This window comes from Lissotriton helveticus, chromosome 1_1 (assembly GCF_964261635.1).
Source record: "Lissotriton helveticus chromosome 1_1, aLisHel1.1, whole genome shotgun sequence".
Lineage (NCBI taxonomy): Eukaryota > Metazoa > Chordata > Amphibia > Caudata > Salamandridae > Lissotriton > Lissotriton helveticus.
Window position 1 is genome coordinate 1,934,803,129 of NC_136057.1, and position 22,175 is coordinate 1,934,825,303.

General features: G+C 45.4%; 1 protein-coding gene across 1 annotated transcript in view; it reads right to left on the reverse strand.

Annotated features, from left to right (window-relative positions):
- KIAA1614 (KIAA1614 ortholog) overlaps nt 1-18,968 on the reverse strand; it is a 377,026-nt gene extending 358,058 nt beyond the window's left edge. Inside the window, exon 1 of the mRNA XM_078643502.1 lies at nt 18,595-18,968. Coding sequence (XP_078499628.1) covers nt 18,595-18,671 — 77 coding nt within the window. The 5' untranslated portion in view covers nt 18,672-18,968. The remainder of the gene's footprint in view (nt 1-18,594) is intronic.
- Nucleotides 18,969-22,175: the final 3,207 nt, after the last annotated feature.

Sequence of the window (22,175 nt, forward strand, 5' to 3'; positions counted from 1 at the left end):
TACAGAGTTCAGTCTTGAGTAGACTGGACTACTGTAACGCCCTTTTGCTTGAATCCCCCAAGGCCCTGCTAGACAGACTTTTGAGATTCCAGTCTGTCGCAGCTAAGCTTGCTTTGGGCTGGCCGAGATGATCCTCATCCTCTAGGGCCCTTGCAGAGCTACACTGGCTTCCGGTGGGACAGAGAGTAAAGTTCAAGTCCCTTTGTCTCGTGTTTAAAGCTCTGCATGGGATGGGCCCGGCTGTGCTACAGAGGAAATTTGTGTGGTACGCCCCAGTTAGGGACCTCCGTTTCGCCTCAGCCAGATTGGTTAAGGTGGCCAGCTTTAGGAAAGTTAGAACTGGCGGCAGAACTTTTACGGTTGCTGCGGCCAGACTTTGGAACGGACTCCCTCTGGAACTAAGACAGATCAGCCAACTCCTACCTTTTAGAAGAAGGTTAAAAACCTGGCTCTTTCCCAGGGTGTAACTGTTGCCGTTCTGTACCAGCTGCCAGTGCCTTTCCTGTCTTTTTTTCTTGCTATGTACCCCTCTGTGCTTCTCAGCGCCAGGATGCCGTTAGGTGATAGAGCGCTTTATAAATGAAATAAATAAATAAATAAATAAATAACCTTAGTTCTCAACCAGTCTATGTTGCGCAAGTTCAACTTCACATTTTTGTTGAAAAGCATTGGCCTTGCTAGATGAATATTCAGTAATTAAGTGTTCTCTTTAAAAAAAATAATAATAATAATAATAATAAAGCTAGGGGTGTACGAAGTTCGTTTCATTTGCTTTTAATATCCATAAAATTACTCGAAATCCAAATCTGATATTCTGAGCTATTTTATTAGTGTTAAGAGCATCTTCTCATCAGGTTTGGACACACTTGGTACTAACATGATGGCACAAAAAACGCAAGTGCTGCAGACTTTAGACACTCATGTTCTATCCGACCGTTTTGTTCAAATTCTTCCGCAACAGAATGTTTTACCCCAGCAACCCCTCGATTATGAATAAGGCTCCCTGTTTTCCGTTTTTACAGATTTTTACAAATAAATACAGACAGAAAACCATTTATTTTCTTGTCTGTATTTATTTTTAAATGTGGATAAAAACGGAAATTGGGAGCTTTTTGACTGATTCTAAATACACTTTGCCATGACTGCCAGGCCAATAACAATGTGGATTGATAGTTCAGGGTGTTAAAATAAAGCAATTGTAGTAAAGATGTTTTTTTTCAAACAGCAGTAGATATGCAGAAGGCCGAAACTGAAATGTGCATATTTTCATAGAAGTCTATTGATTTATCCTCTGCAGGTGCTCATATCACTGTAGCCTGGCAGGCATTCAAGCATGACTGCATAGTTATTGGTAAAATAAATGTGGAAATATACCAGTGTGAGCTTTACTTTTTTCACAAAACCCATAATAAATATGGGTAAATACAAATAAAGTTGACAAAAAATAAATGTGGCTAAATACAGACGGAAATGACAACACAAAAAATACCATAAAACCGGGAGCCCTAATTATGAATGTGGCATAATTTTGTGGCATTCGTGTAAAAAGCAACATCAACAGCCAGGAACTAACGAAATTCTGCCGACGTTATAGAACTTTTCACCTTGCCTAATAAAAACATGAGTATACGTCAGGGCACTACATACGGGTCGTTTAAGAGGTATGAAGGACCGGTTTCTGAGTACTGCCTTGTTCCTGCCAGACCCATGGACTATCAGAGCAGGTGGTTGTGCCAGGGCCATGAAATGGCCACTCACTTCATCATTCCACTCCTGACAAGCGCTCTGAGTGAGAGCTGGTTGTACAGGCAGCCTGGCAGGTGGGAGTAGATGGGAGCCGGGCAAGAGAAGAGTGAGGATGGGGAGTCGGCACTGTCAGTAGAAGAAGAAAGGAAAAAGGAGACTAAACAATAGAAACCTTGGAGGGATATAAACAAGAAAGATGGAGCGTGAGGGAAAAACAGAGGAAAAGAGTAAAACGCAAAGACGCAGCAGGCAGATAAACAGGGTGCAGATGCTATTATTGTATTATTGCACTTCATACCCCTGACTTGGTGCTGAAGAGCATTTGCAGAAGAGCAGCACGCTGTGGGAAGTGTTTTTGTGTTGTGCCTTGATGGTGGAGGCTTTTCATTCTGTGTTGCTGTAGGTGTACAGCTGGGGACTTAGGTATTGAAGAGTAGGAGATAGCTGCAAGGGCGTGGCAACCATTGGTGCGGGACCTGCAGTGGAACCGGGGCTCATTGAACCCTGGTAATTGCTGTATTTTACCACCCCAGAGTAATCATAATGTCCATTTCCCTTGCTTGCACCAGGGCACATGGTATCCTTGCTATGCTACTGAGCGGCACATGTGGTTGTGCCTACCCCACTTGTGAGAGATTTGGTCCCGATTAGATTGCATACGTATACATTTGTATTAAATTACTGAGTCGAAATACAGCAGGGGTCACTCTGCATTGCATGAATTTGATTCCAAGATGGCTGACAGGAGTGAAAGGACTAATGATCAAGGTGGGCTGGTTGATCGAAGACATCTGTGTGTGGGTTTCTCCTGTCAGTATCATCTTAAGGATTTGGGGGACCAAGGCAATACTTAGTTTTGTGACCCCTATATGGGAACGTTTTTGAATTGTATTAGCCAATTCCTGCTAACTCAAGCCTGACTGATGCCAAACAATGCTAAATCATGTTTTAAACTTTAACAGGGTCACAGAAAAACTGTTGAAATGTGTTTTAACCGGGACCCAAAAATCCTTGAGATGACACAGGGTAGAGAGACAGAGTTAGGGGTAGAGGTAGACAGAGAGGACAAATAGAGAAGTTCACTTTCCCAGTGGGCCTCTTGGAATGTGGGGTCCCTGGGTAATTGCTAACTTTGCCCATGCCTTGAATTGTCTCTCCCCCTGCTCCACTTCACAAACAATATCTAAATCAGATATAGGAGAGTACTTAAAGTCCACTTAAAAGTGGCCAAAGCCAATTTAAACGTGCCCCATGGAGGAAGAAATGAATGAAACAAATTTCCCCAGTTGTCAGCTCACAATTGATAAACAAAGGCTAAATATTTTCAAGATTTGGAGTGGGCTTGCTGCAGGGGGCCTCATCAGGTTCAACACTGCATCGGTGAGGCATTAAGTGGCTGACGAGTCCAAGCAGAACCTGACGGCGGAGAAGGGGCTGGCCGATTTAAAGAAGGACCTCAAGCTGAGACTGTCAGAGAAAGAAAGGTGGGAAAGACAGGAGAGACAGGAAAGGTATATAGTAGAAGAGAGAATGGAGGCAGAGAAAAGCATTAGGAAGAAGGGAAAATTAGAAGCTCAATAGAAAGGCATTGTGATTTAGGGGCATATTTACAAGCCTTCACAGCCACCGGAGCATCACTTTTTTTGACGCTCTGTTGCACAGCGCCATTTTCCATATTTACAAGGTGGCGCTAAGCCACTTTGCATGATTTAATACTACCTTGTAAATATGCCCCTTTCCGCTGCAGTCCTCTGCGGCAAAGGTGAGTGCAATGAGTGTTGCTGTGGGCATACCACTGCAACACCCATTGCTTTTTGACCCTGCCCTAGATTTATTAGGCTGAGGCAGCGCCAAAAACAAATGCCATGGAATACCAGGCGTTAGAATGGCACAAAGAGGAGAAATTAATAATTTCTCCTTGTTTTTTGCTCTTTCCATGTATGCTGCCTTCTGCAGGACACATAGAAGGTGTAAATCGCCATTATTGATTGTTTATGTGCAGGAATAGACACCATAAACAATGATCCTTGCAGCCCAGGCACCCTTGCAACGGATCACTGACAGAATATCGACAGTCACAATATCGAGATGACAAAATATCGAGGTCAAAATATCGACTACAAAATATCGACTTCCTATCTTCAAACAGGTAAGTACAAAAATATCGACTCCAAAATATCGAGTGTAAAAAATATAGACTGTCAAAATATCGAATTTTTTAAATGTCTTAAAAGTAATTTAAAAGTAATATAATAATAAATAAAATTATTTTTAACTTATTTAAAATACTTAAATAAACGTAAAATTAAAAAATAATTAATATAACTTTTAAAAAAACAATTTATTTTTAATACATATATATATATATATATATACATATTATTAACGAAACATATACAATATTTTTGCCGTAGGATAGCAAGATGTTTACATTTACTGTAACGATTCGAGTGAGTGCAACAGAAGGGAAAGCGTTGGATAGCGTAGGGGTAAAATTTACTATTCCCACTCCAGAGAGTGAAACAGTAGGGAAAGCGTTGGATAGCGTAGGGGTAAAAATTACTATTTCCACTCCAGAGAGTGTAACAGTAGGGAAAGCGTTGGATAGCGTAGGGGTAACAATTACTATTCACACTCCAGCGAGTGCAACAGTAGGGAAAGCATTGGATAGCATAGGGGTAAAAATAACTATTCCCACTCCAGAGAGTGCAACAGTATGGAAAGCGTTGGATAGCGTAGGGGTAAAAATTATTATTCCCACGTCAGAGAGTGCAACAGTAGGGAAAACGTTGGATAGCGTAGGGGTAAAAATTACTATTCCCACTCCAGAGAGTGCAACAGTAGGGAAAGCGTAGGATAGCGTAGAGGTAAAAATTACTATTCCCACTCCAGAGAGTGCAACAGTAGGGAAAGCGTTGGGTAGCGTAGGGGTTAAAATTACTATTCCAACTCCAGAGAGTGCAACAGTAGGGAAAGAGTTGGATAGCGTAGGGGTAAAAATTACTATTCCCACTCCAGAGAGTGCAACAGTAGGGAAAGCGTTGGATAGCGTAGGGGTTAAAGTTACTATTCCCACTCCAGAGAGTGCAACAGTAGGGAAAGAGTTGGATAGCGTAGAGGTAAAAATTACTATTCCCACTCCAGAGAGTGCAACAGTAGGGAAAGCGTTGGATAGCGTAGGGGTTAAAGTTACTATTCCCACTCCAGCGAGTGCAACAGTAGGGAAAACGTTGGATAGCGTAGGGGTAAAAATTACTATTCCCACTCCAGAGAGTGCAAGAGTAGGGAAAGCGTAGGATAGCGTAGGGGTAAAAATTACTATTCTCACTCCAGAGAGTGCAGCAGTAGGGAAACCGTTGGATAGCGTAAGGGTTAAAATTACTATTCCATCTCCAGAGAGTGCAAGAGTATTCAAAGCGTTGGATAGCGTAGGGGTAAAAATTACTATTCCCACTCCAGAGAGTGCAACAGTAGGGAAAGTGTTGGATAGCGTAGAGGTTAAAGTTACTATTCCCACTCCAGAGAGTGCAACAGTAGGGAAAGAGTTGGATAGCGTAGAGGTTAAAGTTACTATTCCCACTCCAGAGAGTGCAACAGTAGGGAAAGAGTTGGATAGCGTAGGGGTAAAAATTACTATTCCCACTCCAGCGAGTGCAACAGTAGGGAAAGCGTTGGATAGCGTAGGGGTAAAAATTACTATTCCCACTCCAGAGAGTGCAATAGTAGGGAAAGCGTTGGATAGCGTAGGGGTAAAAATTACTATTCCCACTCCAGAGAGTGCAACAGTAGGGAAAGAGTTGGATAGCGTAGGGGTTAAAATTACTATTCCAACTCCAGAGAGTGCAACAGTAGGGAAAGTGTTGGATAGTGTAGGGGTAAAAATTACTATTCCAACTCCAGTGAGTGCAATAGTAGGGAACGTAAATACTTCATATATAAATATAAATAACATAAATAGTAATACCAATTACAAAATAATTAAAATATTTTACAATTGTATACAATATATTAAATAATTATTTATAAATACAAATTAAAATTATTTAATTATAAAAATTACCTACTAATACTAATTAATTACCTATTAACAATAAATTAATTTACAATTTAAAAATTCATCAATTAATTTTAATTACCAATTATATTTTAATTAATGTCCTATTAAAAATTAATTAACAATTAATTCTAAATACCAATAAATTAAATGACATATTTAATTAATTATAATTAAATTACTTACCACCCTATTCCCCTATAAACCCACAACCCGCTACAGAAAATAATTTAATGAAATTAACATATTTATCAATTAAAATTATTTACCAATTATATGTTAATTAATTACCAATTATTATTTAATTAAAAATTAAATCAAAATAATTAACAATAAATAAATTAACATATTTAATTAATTATAATTATATTACTTCCCACCCTATTCCCCTATAAACCCACAACCCGCTACAGAAAATAATTTAATAAAATTAACATATTTATCAATTAATCAATTATAATTAATTGCCAATTATATTTTAATTAATTACCAATTAATAATTAATTATCAATTAATTCTAAATAAATATCAATAAATAAATTAACATATTTAATTAATTATAATTACATTACTTCCCACCCTATTCCCCTATAAACCCACAACCCGCTACAGAATTATATTACACAAAAAATAAAAAATAATATTAACTTACCTTAAATTCGATATTTTTGTTGTGTACATTATGTCTAGTCGATATTATGTACATTCTATATTTTTGATTCGATATTATGTCCATTGTATTCGATATTAATGTTTTCTAGTTGATATTTTTGTTGTCTATATTATGTCTAGTCGATATTATGTTCATTCTATATTTTTTACTCGATATTCTGTCCAGTCGAAATAAAAAACTCGATATTATGACTGCACACCCCTTGCAACATGGCGGCAGAGTGCCTACGATGGCGCTAGGCAGCTTTTTTTGCATCAGCGCTAGAGGAAATACAGGGATTCGTCTTATTCTTCTGAATACAGCACATCCTTGCATTTTGAAAATATCGGAGCGCAGCGCTGCCAAATGTGACACAGCTTCGCGCTCTGACATTTTCTTGCAAATATGCCCCTTAGTTTCAACACGTCCATTAACTCTCTCTTATATCCAACTTAAAGTAAAGGTGTCACCTACTGGCAAGAGGCTCCTAACGATTGGAAGTGGCCTATGCATTTGGTGAAAAGGAGGCTCCTCAAAGATCATTATTTTCTTAAACCTGTAGCACGTCTCTCTCTTCAACCCGAGGGCAGACTCTACAAAAAGATAACAGAGCAAAGGTAGGAGGTGATATTGCACTGGAGACCCAGAACGTCAAACAGGGATGTTGAACATAGGTCTGATATATCTTAGATTAGCAGGGTATCTTTGTTAGCTGAACAGTTATACGAATATTCTAAGTACAGGTCATTTATATGGTTAGTAAATATCACAAACATTGAGCATGAACAGGGCGCTCTGGACCTACACTGCCTTTTTGGGTGTGTAGGCCCTTTTGGACATATTCTGCATATTGTGAGGCAGCATCAAGAGTGATAAATGTTCGTGTCTGTTGACCCAGAATTGTAATCAGACTGATGACCTCTGCATGTATAGTGATATGAATGGAGAGTATCCGGTGCATGTACTGTCTTCATACCAACAGTGACGACAACTGTTAATGATGTGTGTTAGTGTGCTATATTACTTTACTAACTGAATAATTGTGCAATGCCATATGTTTCTAAATAAAAAAATGTATTTAAAAAAAAGAGTAATACATGTTGGAGAAAATCCATCTGACAAAGGTGATTTTGAAAGTGTCCTTTGCTGTATTCTTTCAACCATATATGAAGAAGAGCTGGTCACTAGAAGGGAAATAGATCCCTGATCCGTCCAGATAGAAGTTCACAGTGAGACTCACCTCAGTGCTGTGCAGGTGTGTGTTTAAGGAAGAGGTCCTGGAGATATATCTCCCTTTCCAAAAAGTGTTCATTCAACACCCTGGAAGAATGGATAGGTGAGTACCATCTTGTCATGGCTATCACTCTACAGTTATAAAGTGCATAGAGTATGTAGGGAATGGATATCAATGTACAGTTCTGAGGTGCATAGGTTCTGTAGGTCATGGCTATCAGGAAATATATATATTTTTTTTTTGTAAAACTCACTGCCTGCCAGTGCAGCAAGTGACAGGAGGTAGTTTGAGATTATAGTCTCAGTGGCCACAAGTTATCTTGCCAGAGGAAACAAATGCAACGGACTAGTCAATCAATGCTTGACAACCTCATGGTAGATGGACAGGGATATTTCTGGCCATCCCAATCCATTCCCTTAGTCAAGGAAAGGACAGGCCATCCAAGCAAACCTTTTCTTCTGATGCGAAGGTTCAGGTACAGAACCCCAATTGATGGACGGAATGCTGGGCAATGCAAACATTCACCCCCAGTCACAGGAATCTGGGTTTAATCCACCATTCTTTTGCTCACCACACCACCCCATTTTGGACCCAGCCATATGCAAATCAGTCTTGACCCTGTTCCTTGTGGGAACAGTCCAGCCCGAACTGCCAAGCCAGGTCCTCCCTGGACCGAACACAAGCATTCTGGGACCGGTTTCAGGGCATCACCCTTCATCAGCCAGGCTAGCTTGAATGCAGTGGTGTGGTGAGCATGGGACCCACGTCAGGGCATACCCTTCCCACTTAGGGTAATATATGCAAAAGAAACAATTGATGGGCGGAATGTTGGGAAATGCAAACATTCACCCCCAGTCACAAGGATCTGGGTTTAGTCCATTGTTCTTTTGCTCACCACACCACCCCAGTTTGGAGCCAGCCATACGCAAATCAGTCCTGAACCTATTCCTTGTGGGAACAGTCCAGTCCGAACTGTCAAACCAGGTCCTCCCTGGACCAAAAACAAGCATCCTGGGACCGATTTTAGGGCATCACCCTTCATCAGCCAGGCTAGCTTGAATCCAGTGGTGTAGTGAGCACGGTACCCACGTCAGGGCATACCCTTCCAACTTAGGGCAACATATCAAAAGAAACAATTGATGGACGGAATGCTGGGCAATGCAAACATTCACCCCAAGTCACAAGGATCTGGGTTTAATCCATTGTTCTTTTGCTCACAGGTGTAGAACAATCTTACCGAGTTTACAAGAGAGAACGTGCACGTCAGCACTGATCAACAGTGATAAGGTGCCCAGAGTCAAAAAACCACCACCAACAGGTTAGAAAAAATACAGGAGGAAGGCAAAAAGGTCTGGAATGGCCCGGCAAAAAGGGTCAAACCAAACAAATGGCTAGATCAGCCAACTTTAGAGCTGGGAAACCAGGTTTGAGTCTCGGCCGGATTCTGGGCAAATCACGTATTCTCTCCGTGCCAAAAAATGTATGCTTCCATCTGTAATGCAACTGGTGCTCATATAAAGTGCTCCGATACCTCGGGTCGAGTTTGCGCTGGTTTGCAGTTAGTGCAGTTTAAAATTCTATGCATATTTCGAAATAAAGCCAGGATGGGAGGAGACAGAGCTTGTAAAATCGCAAGCACTTGTGTGGAGTGCTTAACCACACAATGAAACAAGGCAAACATTTACTAGCAGTGAAATCCGATCTCTCTGGAGGACTAGGACGAGCGCTCAGCAGCAGTCCTGTGCCTGGAAAATCTTCGCTGGAAAAGTAGTCCGCGTTGGTCCGCTCTTTTTATGGCTTTGCTCCAAAGTTCTGGACCGACATCCTTTCCTGCAAGAACAAGCATTGAAGAAAGCTGTGCGCGAAACCGAAACCTGTTGTGGGGCGGGACTTCCGTCTTCTGAAGCCCGTGCCCACGGAGTGGCTGGCCCAGAGAGGAGCAGTGGTGACGCGGGAGGCTGCAGAGTCCGGAGTGGCGCCGATGCGGTGAGTGGGGTTAGTTGTGCGGAGGGGGGTGTCTCTGTGTGTGTGTGCTTGTGTGTGTGCGGGGGGGCGGCGGGGGTGGGCCGCTCTGTATGTGTGCGTGTATGCACTCGTGTATGTGTGGGGGCGGCGGCGGGGGGGAGGTGTGGTGTGTGTCTCTGTATGTGTGCGCTCGTGTGTGTGCATGCGTGTAGGTGCGCTTGTGTGTGTGTGTCTCTGTGTGTGTGTCTGTGTGCGCGTGCGTGTGCGTGTGCGAAAGCAGGGGGAGGTGTGCCTGTGTGTGTTGGATGATTCAGAAAATGGGGTGGTGATGAACAGAGTGTCTGAATTAAGCAGACCACTCTTACCCAGTCCAAAGATCAGGGCTGTTCATCACCACCCCCTTTTCTGAATCATTGTGCGTGTTGGAGGCTAAAGGAGACAGGAGATGGTGAACGCGCGCGTGACCTGATCCGATTACGGCAGGCGGCGCGTGCACATCTCTTGTCTCCTCTTGCCTCGTTGTAAGCTGAGCTGACAGCTATAGGTCTCGCTGCGACATCGCTTCGCGATGCGTCGCAGGGCAAGACCTAAAAAGTAGCTCCTAAAACGGGAGCAGTGGATGGACACAATTACTTGTTCCATGCTCTGGGGGAAGTCTAAACACAAGAAGAGGCATGACGCATTCATGCAATGGACAAATGGAGACAAAGGATATGAGAATGACGATGAAACAAGCAAATGGTAAGTCTATGGGCAGGCTGAAGACCACAGATTGAAAACAACATGAGGCATATTTACAAGGGCATTGCACCACAGGAATGTTTTGCAGGCCACAGAGAACAAGCATTTGCAATGCAATAGGTCTCGCATTTGCGAGAGTTTGAGCTATTGGCATCGTAAATGAAAATGCCTTTTATTTATGTGTTTTGAAAGCTGCAAGCAGCGCATAAACTCGTGCATTTCTTATTTATAGTACTTGCTTACGAAAAGCACGGCTGGCAGTAAAAGAGGCGTAGTTACTGCCAGAGTTGCTTCTCGTAAGCAACGACTGTAAGTACAAAATGCGTGTTTACACACCACTTGCAGGTTTTTAAAATGACATAAATAAAAGGCATTGGTATTTATAATGCCAATAGTTCAAATGCGAGACCTGTTACATTACAAATGCTTGTTTTGATATACAACACATCTAGAATGTAGTTTCTAATACGTTTTAATGTACTTAGACATTTTGGGGTGCAGGTTAGCATTTTCAAGTGGGCACCATAATCCTGTCATGAAAGAACACTGAGAATAAGAAGAGCCAAACAGGATTAAAGGGCACAAAGAAACTCAGGGCTAAACATCCAACTTGCACCACGGCACACCAAATCACACAGTGCAGAAAGACCACCACACACAACAGTGACCGGCAACAACCACCCAGTGAGGAGCAAGGCCTGTGTGTGAAATATGAAACCAAAGTAAAGAAGCATTGAGGGCTTTGTGAGCAGAAGTTGAGTGTGTGAAGGAGCGATTGTGTATCAGGGTATGGAGTGCCGGACCAAAGGAGTGAGTGCATGTGAGGGATGCAAGTAAGCCAAGGTCCTTCAGCCTCACTTATAAGAGGCCCTTACCTGACCAGAGGCGCCTTCTCGTGCACAGTGCCGGTGAACCTGCAGCAGCCCCCTTCCAACAGTCGAATGCGTAGAACAGCTCCTTCAGCCCCATTGATCCATAGAATGTCGCCTCTGTGACGCAACAGGGGTGACTTGTATTGATCTCTTGGTTTCCCATACCCGGGGAAGTTTAGTGGACATGCTCGCCCCCTCCATGAGCAGTATGGAGGGTGGTCCGCAAGGCCCATGTGAGTAAGTTAACCCCGGGGGGGAGGGGGGTCTGCGCGGCGCCGCCATGCTCGTGACGGAACCACTCCGTCACGGGCATGCTGTGCTTGTGACGGAGTGGTTCTGTCATGGCCCGCCCGCTCAATAGAACGCTCGCGCAGGCGCGGAATTCCTTCAGCGTGGGCGGCCACGCCGTGACGGAACAACTCCGTCACCAGCATAGCGCTTCCGTGCCTCGTGACGGAGTGGTTCCGTCACGGTAGAGGTTAAGAAAGAGACATCCGACCGGATGTGACGGAAGTTCACGCATGGCCGAGGAAGCCAGTTAACCTGCACCTGTGTCTGTCCCTCATTAAACACACACGGCGTGCCTGAGCGCTAGTTGCGGCCCGAATTTGCTCCTTGTATGACTCCGGATTGGAATATGACATTACAATCCTGGGTCGAAGCTGGACTAATGTACACACAAAAATAACAAACCAAAGCGCAGTGTCCCTGAAGCGGGCACCTCGCTCGGTAACACAGTTTTAAAAATAATAAAATAAACATTGGGTTCCATTACAGATAAGCTTTCACATAGCCAGTTTTTAGTGTGCAGTCCTGCATGAGGCACATACTTAGCAGAGAGGTGCAAACACAAATTAGGTGCCCTATACAACACCCACAGATTAGTGCACACGCCTCTGTGCTGTCAAAACGTCAGTGATGTGCACATGCATAACACGGGATAGTGCTGTGCATTCACCAGCAAGGTAGTGCCAATCAAACAAGCTGTTCACATTATTGTCGCAATGCACAGGCACGTGCATACATAGTGCAGCTCCTACTAAACGCAGACACATTTCACGTGTGTGTTGTGGGAAGTAAAGCTTGTGGATGCGCACAGAGACGCATTCGTATGCACACATACATGGTAAAAAGCAAAGGCACGCACGCTAACATTAGAGAAAATAAAATTGCATGTAGAAAATAGGTGGTAAATCACTGCACGGTTTTTGTGTGATTTGAGACAAGTGTGCACAAAACCCATACTTAAGATATACGTACACACTTAAAAGTGAAATGCAAGTAGACAAGGGCGAGAAGTGACGGGCGGGTGAGAGGCCAGGGATGGGGTGGAACAAATGGCCGTAAGTTTAGTGAGGTGGGAGGGAATGAAGCACACGTAAAACAAGTAGCGTGACACAAGAATAAAAGTTAAGCAAAGCATGATGAAAGGCGCAGCCGCCATAATTACAGACAAGAATAAAAGTTAAGCAAAGCATGATAAAAGGCGCAGCCACCAAAGTTACAGCTAAAGCTCTGTTTGTTGGAAAGAAGCCACGCTCTTCTGCAAGTTTCTCATGGCTCCTCACCGCCTCTGCCAGCAGCGCTGCATTTCACAGCCATGCATGAAAGATCACTGCAGGGCTTCTTGTTGCAGGCAAAAGCATCTTTGTAGCACAGCGGGCAAGTATGAGCATGAGCATGGGCTCTGCACGGAGGGCAAATAAATACTAATTACTTTGCTGCTGTGTTAGTGCAGTAAAATAGGGACTTCTGTTTGCATTAGGGGAAAACATATTAATTGTAATTTTCTAGCTAATGTAACAAGACTTGACATGCACTTATAAGGGGGATCGGTAAGTGTGTTTCAAGAGAGAGAGAGACTGAGTGCGGTTTAGGGGGCATGTTGGTGTAGCTGTGATAGGTGGATGTTTAAAGAGATGTACGAGCGTTATAGAATGACGTAGGGAAGTTAAGAGGGGCGCCAGAGGGGAAGGGTGTGTTTGTGAGATAGAGGAAAGTGGCCAGAAGAAAACTTTATAAATAAATACATGGTGTGTGTGATCACTTTCGCGGCTGCTTTGATGTTCTCAGTGGCCGCGCAGCTCACTGAGAACATCAAAGCGGCCGCGAAAGTGATCACGCAGGCTGACAAATGGTGCGCGCGCCCGGCGCACATGCACTGTACTCGATCCGCCTGCAGCCTTTTTTTAAAAAATCTTTATTGTCGACTGCACAATATTCCATACAGCATGTCACTTTCACTTAATACATAGTACAGTCATTTTTACTTTTTCTCCCCAACAAAACATGTCAGTCATTAGTAGTAACATCAAGGCAAGTACTATATCTAAAGGAAAAACAGGAAAGCTTAATATCCCACATTCTTGTTTTGATATGCTATGTTACGGTATCATTTGCGTAAACGTCATTATACATTACAGCATGTTATTAACAAGCCTAATCCCATTGAGAATAGAATGGACCAAGCCCCGGTCCCTCCCTCCCTCCCCAACAATCCCACCCCTACCCTGTACGTCTCCTGGTCCTAGTAAATCCAAAAAGTGCCACTCCTTAACGATGATGTTGAGCTAACTCGGTACAATGTAAGGGTTACAAAAAACCAAAACAATCCTGTGCGTTTGTGGGCTCGTGTACTCCTAGACTACACACACAGACACACAATGTATTCTCCTTCGGTTTACATCCCATCTGCCTGTGACGGTGACAAGATCCGCCTGCAGCCTTTGGGAGCACTTTTAAAAGCCCCTTACTAAATATCTCGCAGAGGATCGCTCACGCGATAGCTAGGATAGACCTAAAAAGCAAATTGCCATTATTGATTGTTTATGTGTAGGAAGGGTCACCTTCCTGCACATAATCCATCATTCCCTGCAATGCCGTCACCCTTGAACTCTGGTACGTGGGTGCCTGCGTTTGTGCTATGCAGCAAATTTTAGGACCAGTGCTAGGGAAACACAGGATTGCACCGTATTGTTGTAAATATGGTACATCCCTGTGTTTTGAAAATGTTGCAGTGCAGCACTGCCAAATTTCCTTCTGCATATGCCCCCATCCCTCTCAAAACAGTGCATGTGCTGTCTAGCTGAAATAAAAGATCTCTACCTTCCAGTGCAGTAAACTGGTAGTATTGTGCCTAGGAAAGACTGGCTTCATCTAAGGGTGCAATGTGCACATAGGCACTGGAAGTAGGTGTGCGGGGTGCTGTAGCACCCTGAAGATAATCAAGCTGGAGTAAATAGGGTGAATGATCAAAAAAGATGCCTTTAAATCTTGTTTTTAGCTTGTCACATTTACTATGCTTTCAAAGACAGAGTCAAATGTCAGACTACGTCTTCTGACAAATTGCTGCTTATTCTTATAATATGGAAATTAGTGTTTTCTTTTCTTTGTCTGACTGTAAAGTGAGATCATTTAGTACAGTGAACTATGTGAAAATCTGCTGAAGTACTAAGCATGTGATAAGAACTGCTGTAGGATGTAAATTTTATTCTAACGTACAACATTTAAATACCAGTAAATGAATTGTACAGGTATCTCAAACCCAATCAGCAATTAGGAAAGCACACATGTGGCGCATTATTTTAGTAATTCTGAATTTTGATGAAAACCGAGATTTTAATACGATCAAAACAAATCGAGACTTTTTTTTGGTGATGTGCAAATTTTAAATATTTGCTGAAGCCCGATTTCCACCTATTATATGTTTGTGCCGATATCGTTTTATCAGTAATACTGCATGCTTGTGCAAATTTAGCAGCCATTTCAATGGAAAATGTGCTGCTTGTAAATGACAGTGTGCTACCACACAAAGGTTTAATATATTTGAGACAAGGTGCTCTAAAATGCACTACAAGCTACTTTCTCCTAGGGCAACTGAAAGACTGTCTTTACCTTCTTAGTCCATTTGATACATCAAGAAAGACACTTCAACTTCATTTTTGAGGCTACATCTCCCAGGAGAGGAAGAGGTGGCCAATGGTTTTTATTTGGTGCTATACAAGGCGTCCCTTCATCCCGCTGTGTACGATACTTGAACTTAATTTCCATGTTGGGGACTACATCTCCCAGAAGTCCCTGGGGCCCAGGGCTAGGCGGAGGTGGCCACGGTGTGTGTTTGGTGCTACCAAAGGCGCCCTTTCGTCCTGCTGCGTGGGATGCTCGTACTTCATTGCCTTGTTGGGGACTACACCTCCCAGAAGCCCCTGAGGTCCAGGAAGAAAAGAGGGTGCCCAGTGTATTTTGCTTAGTGTTACAAAAGGCGCCCTTCATCCAGCTGTGCGGGACGCTTCAACGTCATTGACTTGTTGGAAACTACATCGTCCAGACCAGACACGTTTTTGCTGTCAACACTTCCTTTTATATCACCATAGCATAGCCACTTAGCCAGGTAACATATCCGTCATCAGGTCAAAGGTGATGTCATGCCTTTTTCTGTATGGTCCTTTAAGGTCACTTTGGTTACCCAGGCTCTATGATGAACTGACATCCACTAAGAACGGGGTACTAGAAAAAGCCTCCTTGATCCTTACCCCATTTTGAAGAGCTAGGACACGATCAGCATCGTGTAAGGTTCAAGAAATAGCTAAAAACGTGGCTGCTGGCTCTGTAACAAGTTGTGAACCTCACAGCTGCCGAGGCTTGGCCAGAGAACCTGTCAAGAGCCACGCTGTGTGGCATGGGCACTCTGACTTTGCCAAGCGTGAGCCGCGTGAAGTGCGCACTTAGGACCTGGCCCCCCGGCCCCTGCCCCTTACCTCACCTAGTCTCTGGGCGACCGGCCAGCCCTAAGGGGCGTCCGGCCGCTTAGTCCTTCCGGGGCAGCAAGAGACGACGTACTTCCGGTTGGGCAGGGACTGGGGTCCTATTTAGGTTCCTAGGGCTGGAACCCCAGTCTCTTCGTCCTCTGCTGCTCAGTCCGGTTGTAGGCTCCCAGAAGCGTCTCCCTCGTCCCTCATTTAAAATGTTTTAACTCCCACCCACCCGTCCCTGCAGCTCAGTAGGTTGGAGGGGCGTGTTGCGGTAGAAAGACCTTGGAACAGTAAAATTGACCGACGGAATGGACGGGAGGACGCCTTGCTTTCTCCCTAGGCCAGCACTGAGGGGGGAGACGGTAAGCTCTCCGCTGTAAAATATGGCCCCGGCTGGGGAGGCTAGGGCGACAGGTTACGAGCCTCCTGGGTCCCTGGTCAGCCTGGTGGTCTGAGGGTGGGCCCCTGGAGGGGGCGGACAAGGATCAGAGGTTGGGGGCCCACTCCTCATGTGCACAGGTGGGTTGCACCTTGCGTGGATGCTCTGCATGGAAGATGCGAGCTGGAAGGCCCCTTAGTGCTGGAGGATTAGAATCTTGCTGAAGAAGATCTGGAAAGTCAAAAATAAAATTATGTTGATAACTGTAAATGATGAATTTGAAATGCCTTGTCATGTTTATGAAATGTCAAATATTAAACATGGCCTTTTTTACACCCACGAAAATCTCTGTCGATGATTTTAATGTGGGTTGACAAGTTATCAGGAGGGAGAGCGGGGAGCATGCTGGGGGATCCAGGTCCTAAAGAGTTGAAGAGGTCACGGTTACAGGTCCCACGTGATGTGATGCAAGACCCAACGCTCCTCTCAGCGCCTCATTCTCCGAACAGGCGACTAGAAAGAGAGAGAGGCGCGGCAGTCCGAGTTTCAAGGTTTGGTACTGACCAGACCGCCCCTGTCCGAAATCCTTCAAAGGGCACCTTTTATTCTAAAGTGTGATATACGCGAGAACAAGGCCCCGTGGGGACGTCAGAGCACCTCGCCTTAATACAGGTTATAACACACCATATACATCCAATACATATGGAAATAACTCCACGTGTTGTTGCAGGAATGTGTGATAAAGGCTAAACCGGATGTGTTACTTCATCATACATTTCGAGCCATTTGATGACGAATAATACATGTAAGAGAGTCATGCAAAGGGTTTACATTTTATTTAAAAAAAAACTGTTTCTTAGTTTTAGAGGTATTTACCGGAAGAATGTCATTGGTAATCAGGGCTCCTCTAAAAGTGTATTTTGCATTGGGCAACAGATGAAGGTGCGGGGGCCAGCTACAGAGATATATATATACATTGTATATCAATCAGAATATATACTGCTACTCGCCAGAAAAGCGCTTCAACACTTCATCAGGTGTAAGAAGCGCTATATAAATACGAACCTTTTTTCCTCTTCTATCCTTATGCCAGCCTTCCCAATCCAAATAACTGTCTAACATATCATCCACTTAAAATGAACTTGCATGTTTCACTATACAAATTCAACACTAATCGTCTATTGGTCCCGGAGTAGCGTGCTACTCGCCGAAAAAGCGCTTCGACGCCTCGTCAGGGGTAGTAAGCGCTATACAAATGCAATTACAATACAATACAATATATACGCGCACACACAAAGTCTGATTTAAAAATGTAATGCAAACCACACTACTTTGGACACGTTAATATGAGTGGCAAGATGCAGTGTCACAACCTCCCATACCAACGTTTCGGCCTGAACTTTTACCCGTACAGAACAGTATTAAACAGTGGCCTTCCATGACTATTCCCCACACTGGTGACATCTGCTGGTCTCGAGTTGGAATCTCTGCCTTTCATCTTGCTAAAGTCGATACATTAAGTACCATTATATGTGGTGACAGTAACCACCTGCTATTTGCTTCACGTGGAAACAGCAACGCAGCGCTATAGAACAAGTGATAATTATAACCGTTATTGTTAGACGTCAACGATCTATATTCACTAGTTTTCTCCTAGAAGCCTTCTGTCGCTACATAGAAGCACACACCGGCCTTCCGTTACCTGTACCTAGGAAGCAGGCTTTTCTCCCTGGCACCCCAGCCCTGGTACCCAGCAGGAGTACTGCGACGCTAGCGCCTAGAGAGACGAAATGTATCTTTGGCACTCAGGCAGAAACCATCCCTCACAGATGCCCAGACAAGAACCACCCCTCCCTGACACAAGACAGGACCCTGTGTCACTAGTGCCAGGGCTGGGCGAGTCCATCCCTGGCATCCATCCATGGGTAGTGCAACCTCGGTACCAAGGCAGGAGTTTTCTGCCAAGTCTACACCTATAGGCAGGCAGAAAGTTTCTCTCGTTGGTGGCCAGGCAGAGGCGCTCCCTGCACGGGTCCCACGCTGATGCCAGCCAGAGGGAGCCTGGCATCGTACGAATACCCCCTCTGGAGCTTTACATCATGGGCACCCTGGCCGATGCCCATCACCCAGAGAGGGGCACTCGGTCACCAGAGCAGGCGGCGCCGTGACCTCTACGGATGAACATGCTGACATCTCTTACCTCGGTGGCGGCGGCGCTGCATCCGGCTGGGGGGGCGTGAAGCAGCACCGCCCCGCTCCCAGGCAGCACGCGGCCATGTCCCCGGCGCACTGGGTCTGGCCCGCTCAGCCCGTCCGCCGCATCTGCTGTCCCGCCGCGGGCTTAGAATGAGGCTTTTAATATTTCAGATTGCTTCCATAATCCTCGATCAAAGACACACCGCCGGGATTATGAAAAACTGCAATCTCCTCCCCCCTCGCCAGTCACCCCCAGCGGTGACACTGACTCCCGCCAGAGACAGCGGCCAGCCCTGTGCCCCCTCCCCCAGTGACCGTCTCACGCCCTCTCCCCTGCTGGCACTCTTTCCATCCCTCTGCCCTCCCCGTGACACTGTGGCCAGCCTCCACTCCCCGGTGACTCGCCCTGCTCCCTGCCCCACCCACGCTCACTCTGTCTCAATGCCTTTGCTGCCCACCCCCTCGTGACCAGCTAGACCTTCCTACCCCTCCCTGGCGACACTGCCCCCTGTCTCTACCCCCTCCCACCCTGTCTTTCGGACCCCCTCCTCCAGACGCCGTCTCTAGCACCCCACTCAGCTACTTTGTCCCCGGTCCCGAGCCCCCAAGGGATACTGTCCCGAGCCCCCTGTCCCTCCATCCAGCAAGGGCAGTGTCCCCAGCCACTGTCCCAAATTCCAGCCCCCTGACTCTCCCCAGTGGAGACTAACCAGTGTTCTGTCCTGTTCCCCATGGGACAGAGTCTGCAGCACTCTGCCCTCTCACCAAGTCACACCGCCCCAGATTGTGACCACCACTCCACTGCCTCACCCCCTGGCTCTGCCCCTTTTCCCACGGCACACACTATGTAACTATGTGCCCTCTGCCCTAGTAAGGCGCTCTGATACCCACGGGTCCAGCCAGCGCTATATACAACCTTTCAAATAAATACATAAATAGTCACACTGTCCCCAGCCTTTGCTCCACACTCCACTGTCCGTTCCTACGCCTGGCACTGTCCTGAGCTCTCTACCCAGTGACCGGCAGACAGCCTCCATCCATTCCCACTGGTCCCTACCTCCACCCCCTGCTCTCCTCCCCTAGTGCCACCTGCAAAAAAATCCCAGATCTCTGCCCACATAACAGGATCACTGTTCACAACCCATAGCCCCACACAAATGTCTCCAGTCCTCTGTCCGAGTACCCAACCACACTGTTTGTAGCCCACTGTCCTTCTCCGAATGTGATGACACTGCCCCAAGCCCTCTGCCCCCACTCCAGCGAGGCACACACGCGTCAGCCTATAGCGCCTCGAGGCGCGAGCTGTCGGCCAGCGCACTCAGCGTGATCAAATCGGAAATAACAAGCAGAGGCTGCGGTGGCTCCTAGCGAGGAGTACCGCACTGCCCCAGCCCGCAGCCGGACGGCTTTATTAAATCGAGGTGCTGCTGACGCGGCCAGTCTTGTGCGTGCATGAGAGATGGGCCTCTCTTAAAGGGGCCGGCGGTGTAGAATGCATCCCGCCGGAAACGGCAGAGTCAACATAACAAACACTGACACTCCAGTCACTCACCGCACGCAAGAACAACTAACAGAATATGCTTGATGTTTGTCACTGAAACATATCAGCCATTTGTTATGCAATGAGACCCTGGAGGGAACTAAGGCCTGGGTCTTCAATATATTTTTGTCCAAAATCCCCTCTAGCCATTTGTAACATGGCAGTTCTAACTCTGTTTGGGAATAGTTTAGACAGCTGTAATATGCATCTGAAGTAATTTCTTCGTGTATTTGCTGTTTTTACGTTCTAATTCAAAGGGGAACACACTGGCTTTTGATGCTTCAGCAATATTGTTTTACTTGCCATGTAGGTGGCAGTCCTCGCTGGGAGTCTGTGGGGTGCAGGTGGTAGTTGGGTGACTGTGCCCCCATCACTGTTGGTGAGTGCATTACTGCCAAGTTTCCCAGGTCCATTCGTGGTGTGCTGATCGAGGTCAGAATTTTTTCTTTGGATTCTGGGACTTGTAGTAGTCCTGTTTAATAATGAAATAAGCAAGACTACAAAGCCCAGATTTAAAAGAAAAATCTAAACTGGAGCAGCACATCAGCCATGGACTTGGGAGCCTGGGCTGCTGTCGGTGGAATCCTCGGTGTGCCTCTGTGGGGAGAGAGCTCGGGCAACCAATTGGAGGGCTGACAGCAAGGGAAGGAGAAGAGCCCACCGATCTATGGCTTTGAGATGTCTTCAAGGGTGTGGATCCAGGTTAGGTGGCCGGATATGTTCTAGGCCTAGAGGCGCAACTAGAGCCAAATTTCGGGGGGCTAAGAAAACATTTCGTGGGGGGGGCTGAATCTTTACTCAATAGTCAGAGTGGAGCTGCAGGGGCTCTTAGAAGGGGTGACACAACAGCAAGGCCTCATAATATTCAAATGGTCCTTTTAAGACCTGTGAAGTGCTCGGGTGCGGCTGTGTGTGTGCCCGGGAAGCTGTCTCATCCCGGGCTGCCACACACGATGAGGGGAGGCTGAAGCCCTTTGAGTCCAATGGCTGTTGCGCGCCTGTGACTAGGCCCGATGCATGAATCTTTTTAAGCATACAAAGTGGCTGGCTTTGAGAGTGTGAAAAACTCGACAGGCCTGCTGCTCAAAAGAGGCTGCCACAGCACAATATAAACAAAGTGCAGTAGAGTTACACTGACTTTGTAAATGATTTATGAAATAGGCCTTGCGAATTGCAAAGTCTTTGCCACTCATAATGTCTGTAGAGCTCATGTTCACAGTGTGCAGGGCTGCCCAAGAGAGGGTGTGGCTTAATGGCCTGAGCTGCAGACTTCGAAGCTGGGGATCCAGGATCCAGTCTCGGCGACGGCTCAACATCCTGTGATTCTGGGAAAATCGCTTAATCTCTCTGTGCCTAGGGACAGCGCCTAGAGACCCTCACTGGTGATTTGCTGCGCTATACAAATCCAAGTATTATTATTATTAGGTGTCGGTGCATGTCCCACCTGATGCCCTTTTGCAATGTGCCACTTTTTATGCCTAGCCTTTGACACATCTTTAGTGGTCTAGCCAGATAATGATTTTTCTAAAAATAAACAGATACAATATGCAGCAGGCTTCATACGTTCGTTGGTCTGTCAAATTGCCATTTGGATTTTACTTCTGCCCGCCACAGCATGGGGCAATGGGTAAGGCCACTTTACCCATTGGTTGTCTTTCCTTTGAGGGATTGCATAACGCCTGTTTACATGTGCTACCTAAATATAGTTACTTTCTCTTCAGTGACGAAGATGTTTCAAACGCGCTTTATTAAAATTTATAATTTATAATAACTTTAAATATCAGCTATTTTGCCTACTCTTCAGGTGCCCAGTTAAACAGAGATTTATTTTCAATTTTTAAAATGTAGTTATGAAGTGACATTTTAGCTTCCTGCGTTTTGGGAGCTTGTCTAGGTGGTGAATAATTCCTTGCTCCCCACTAATCCTGTTTGGGTTCCGGAGTAGCGCTTCAATACCTCATCAGGGGTAGCAACCACTATATAAATGCAAACCATTCCCTCTTCTATCCCTCCCCTACCCTGCTCAATCCAAATAACACTAACTT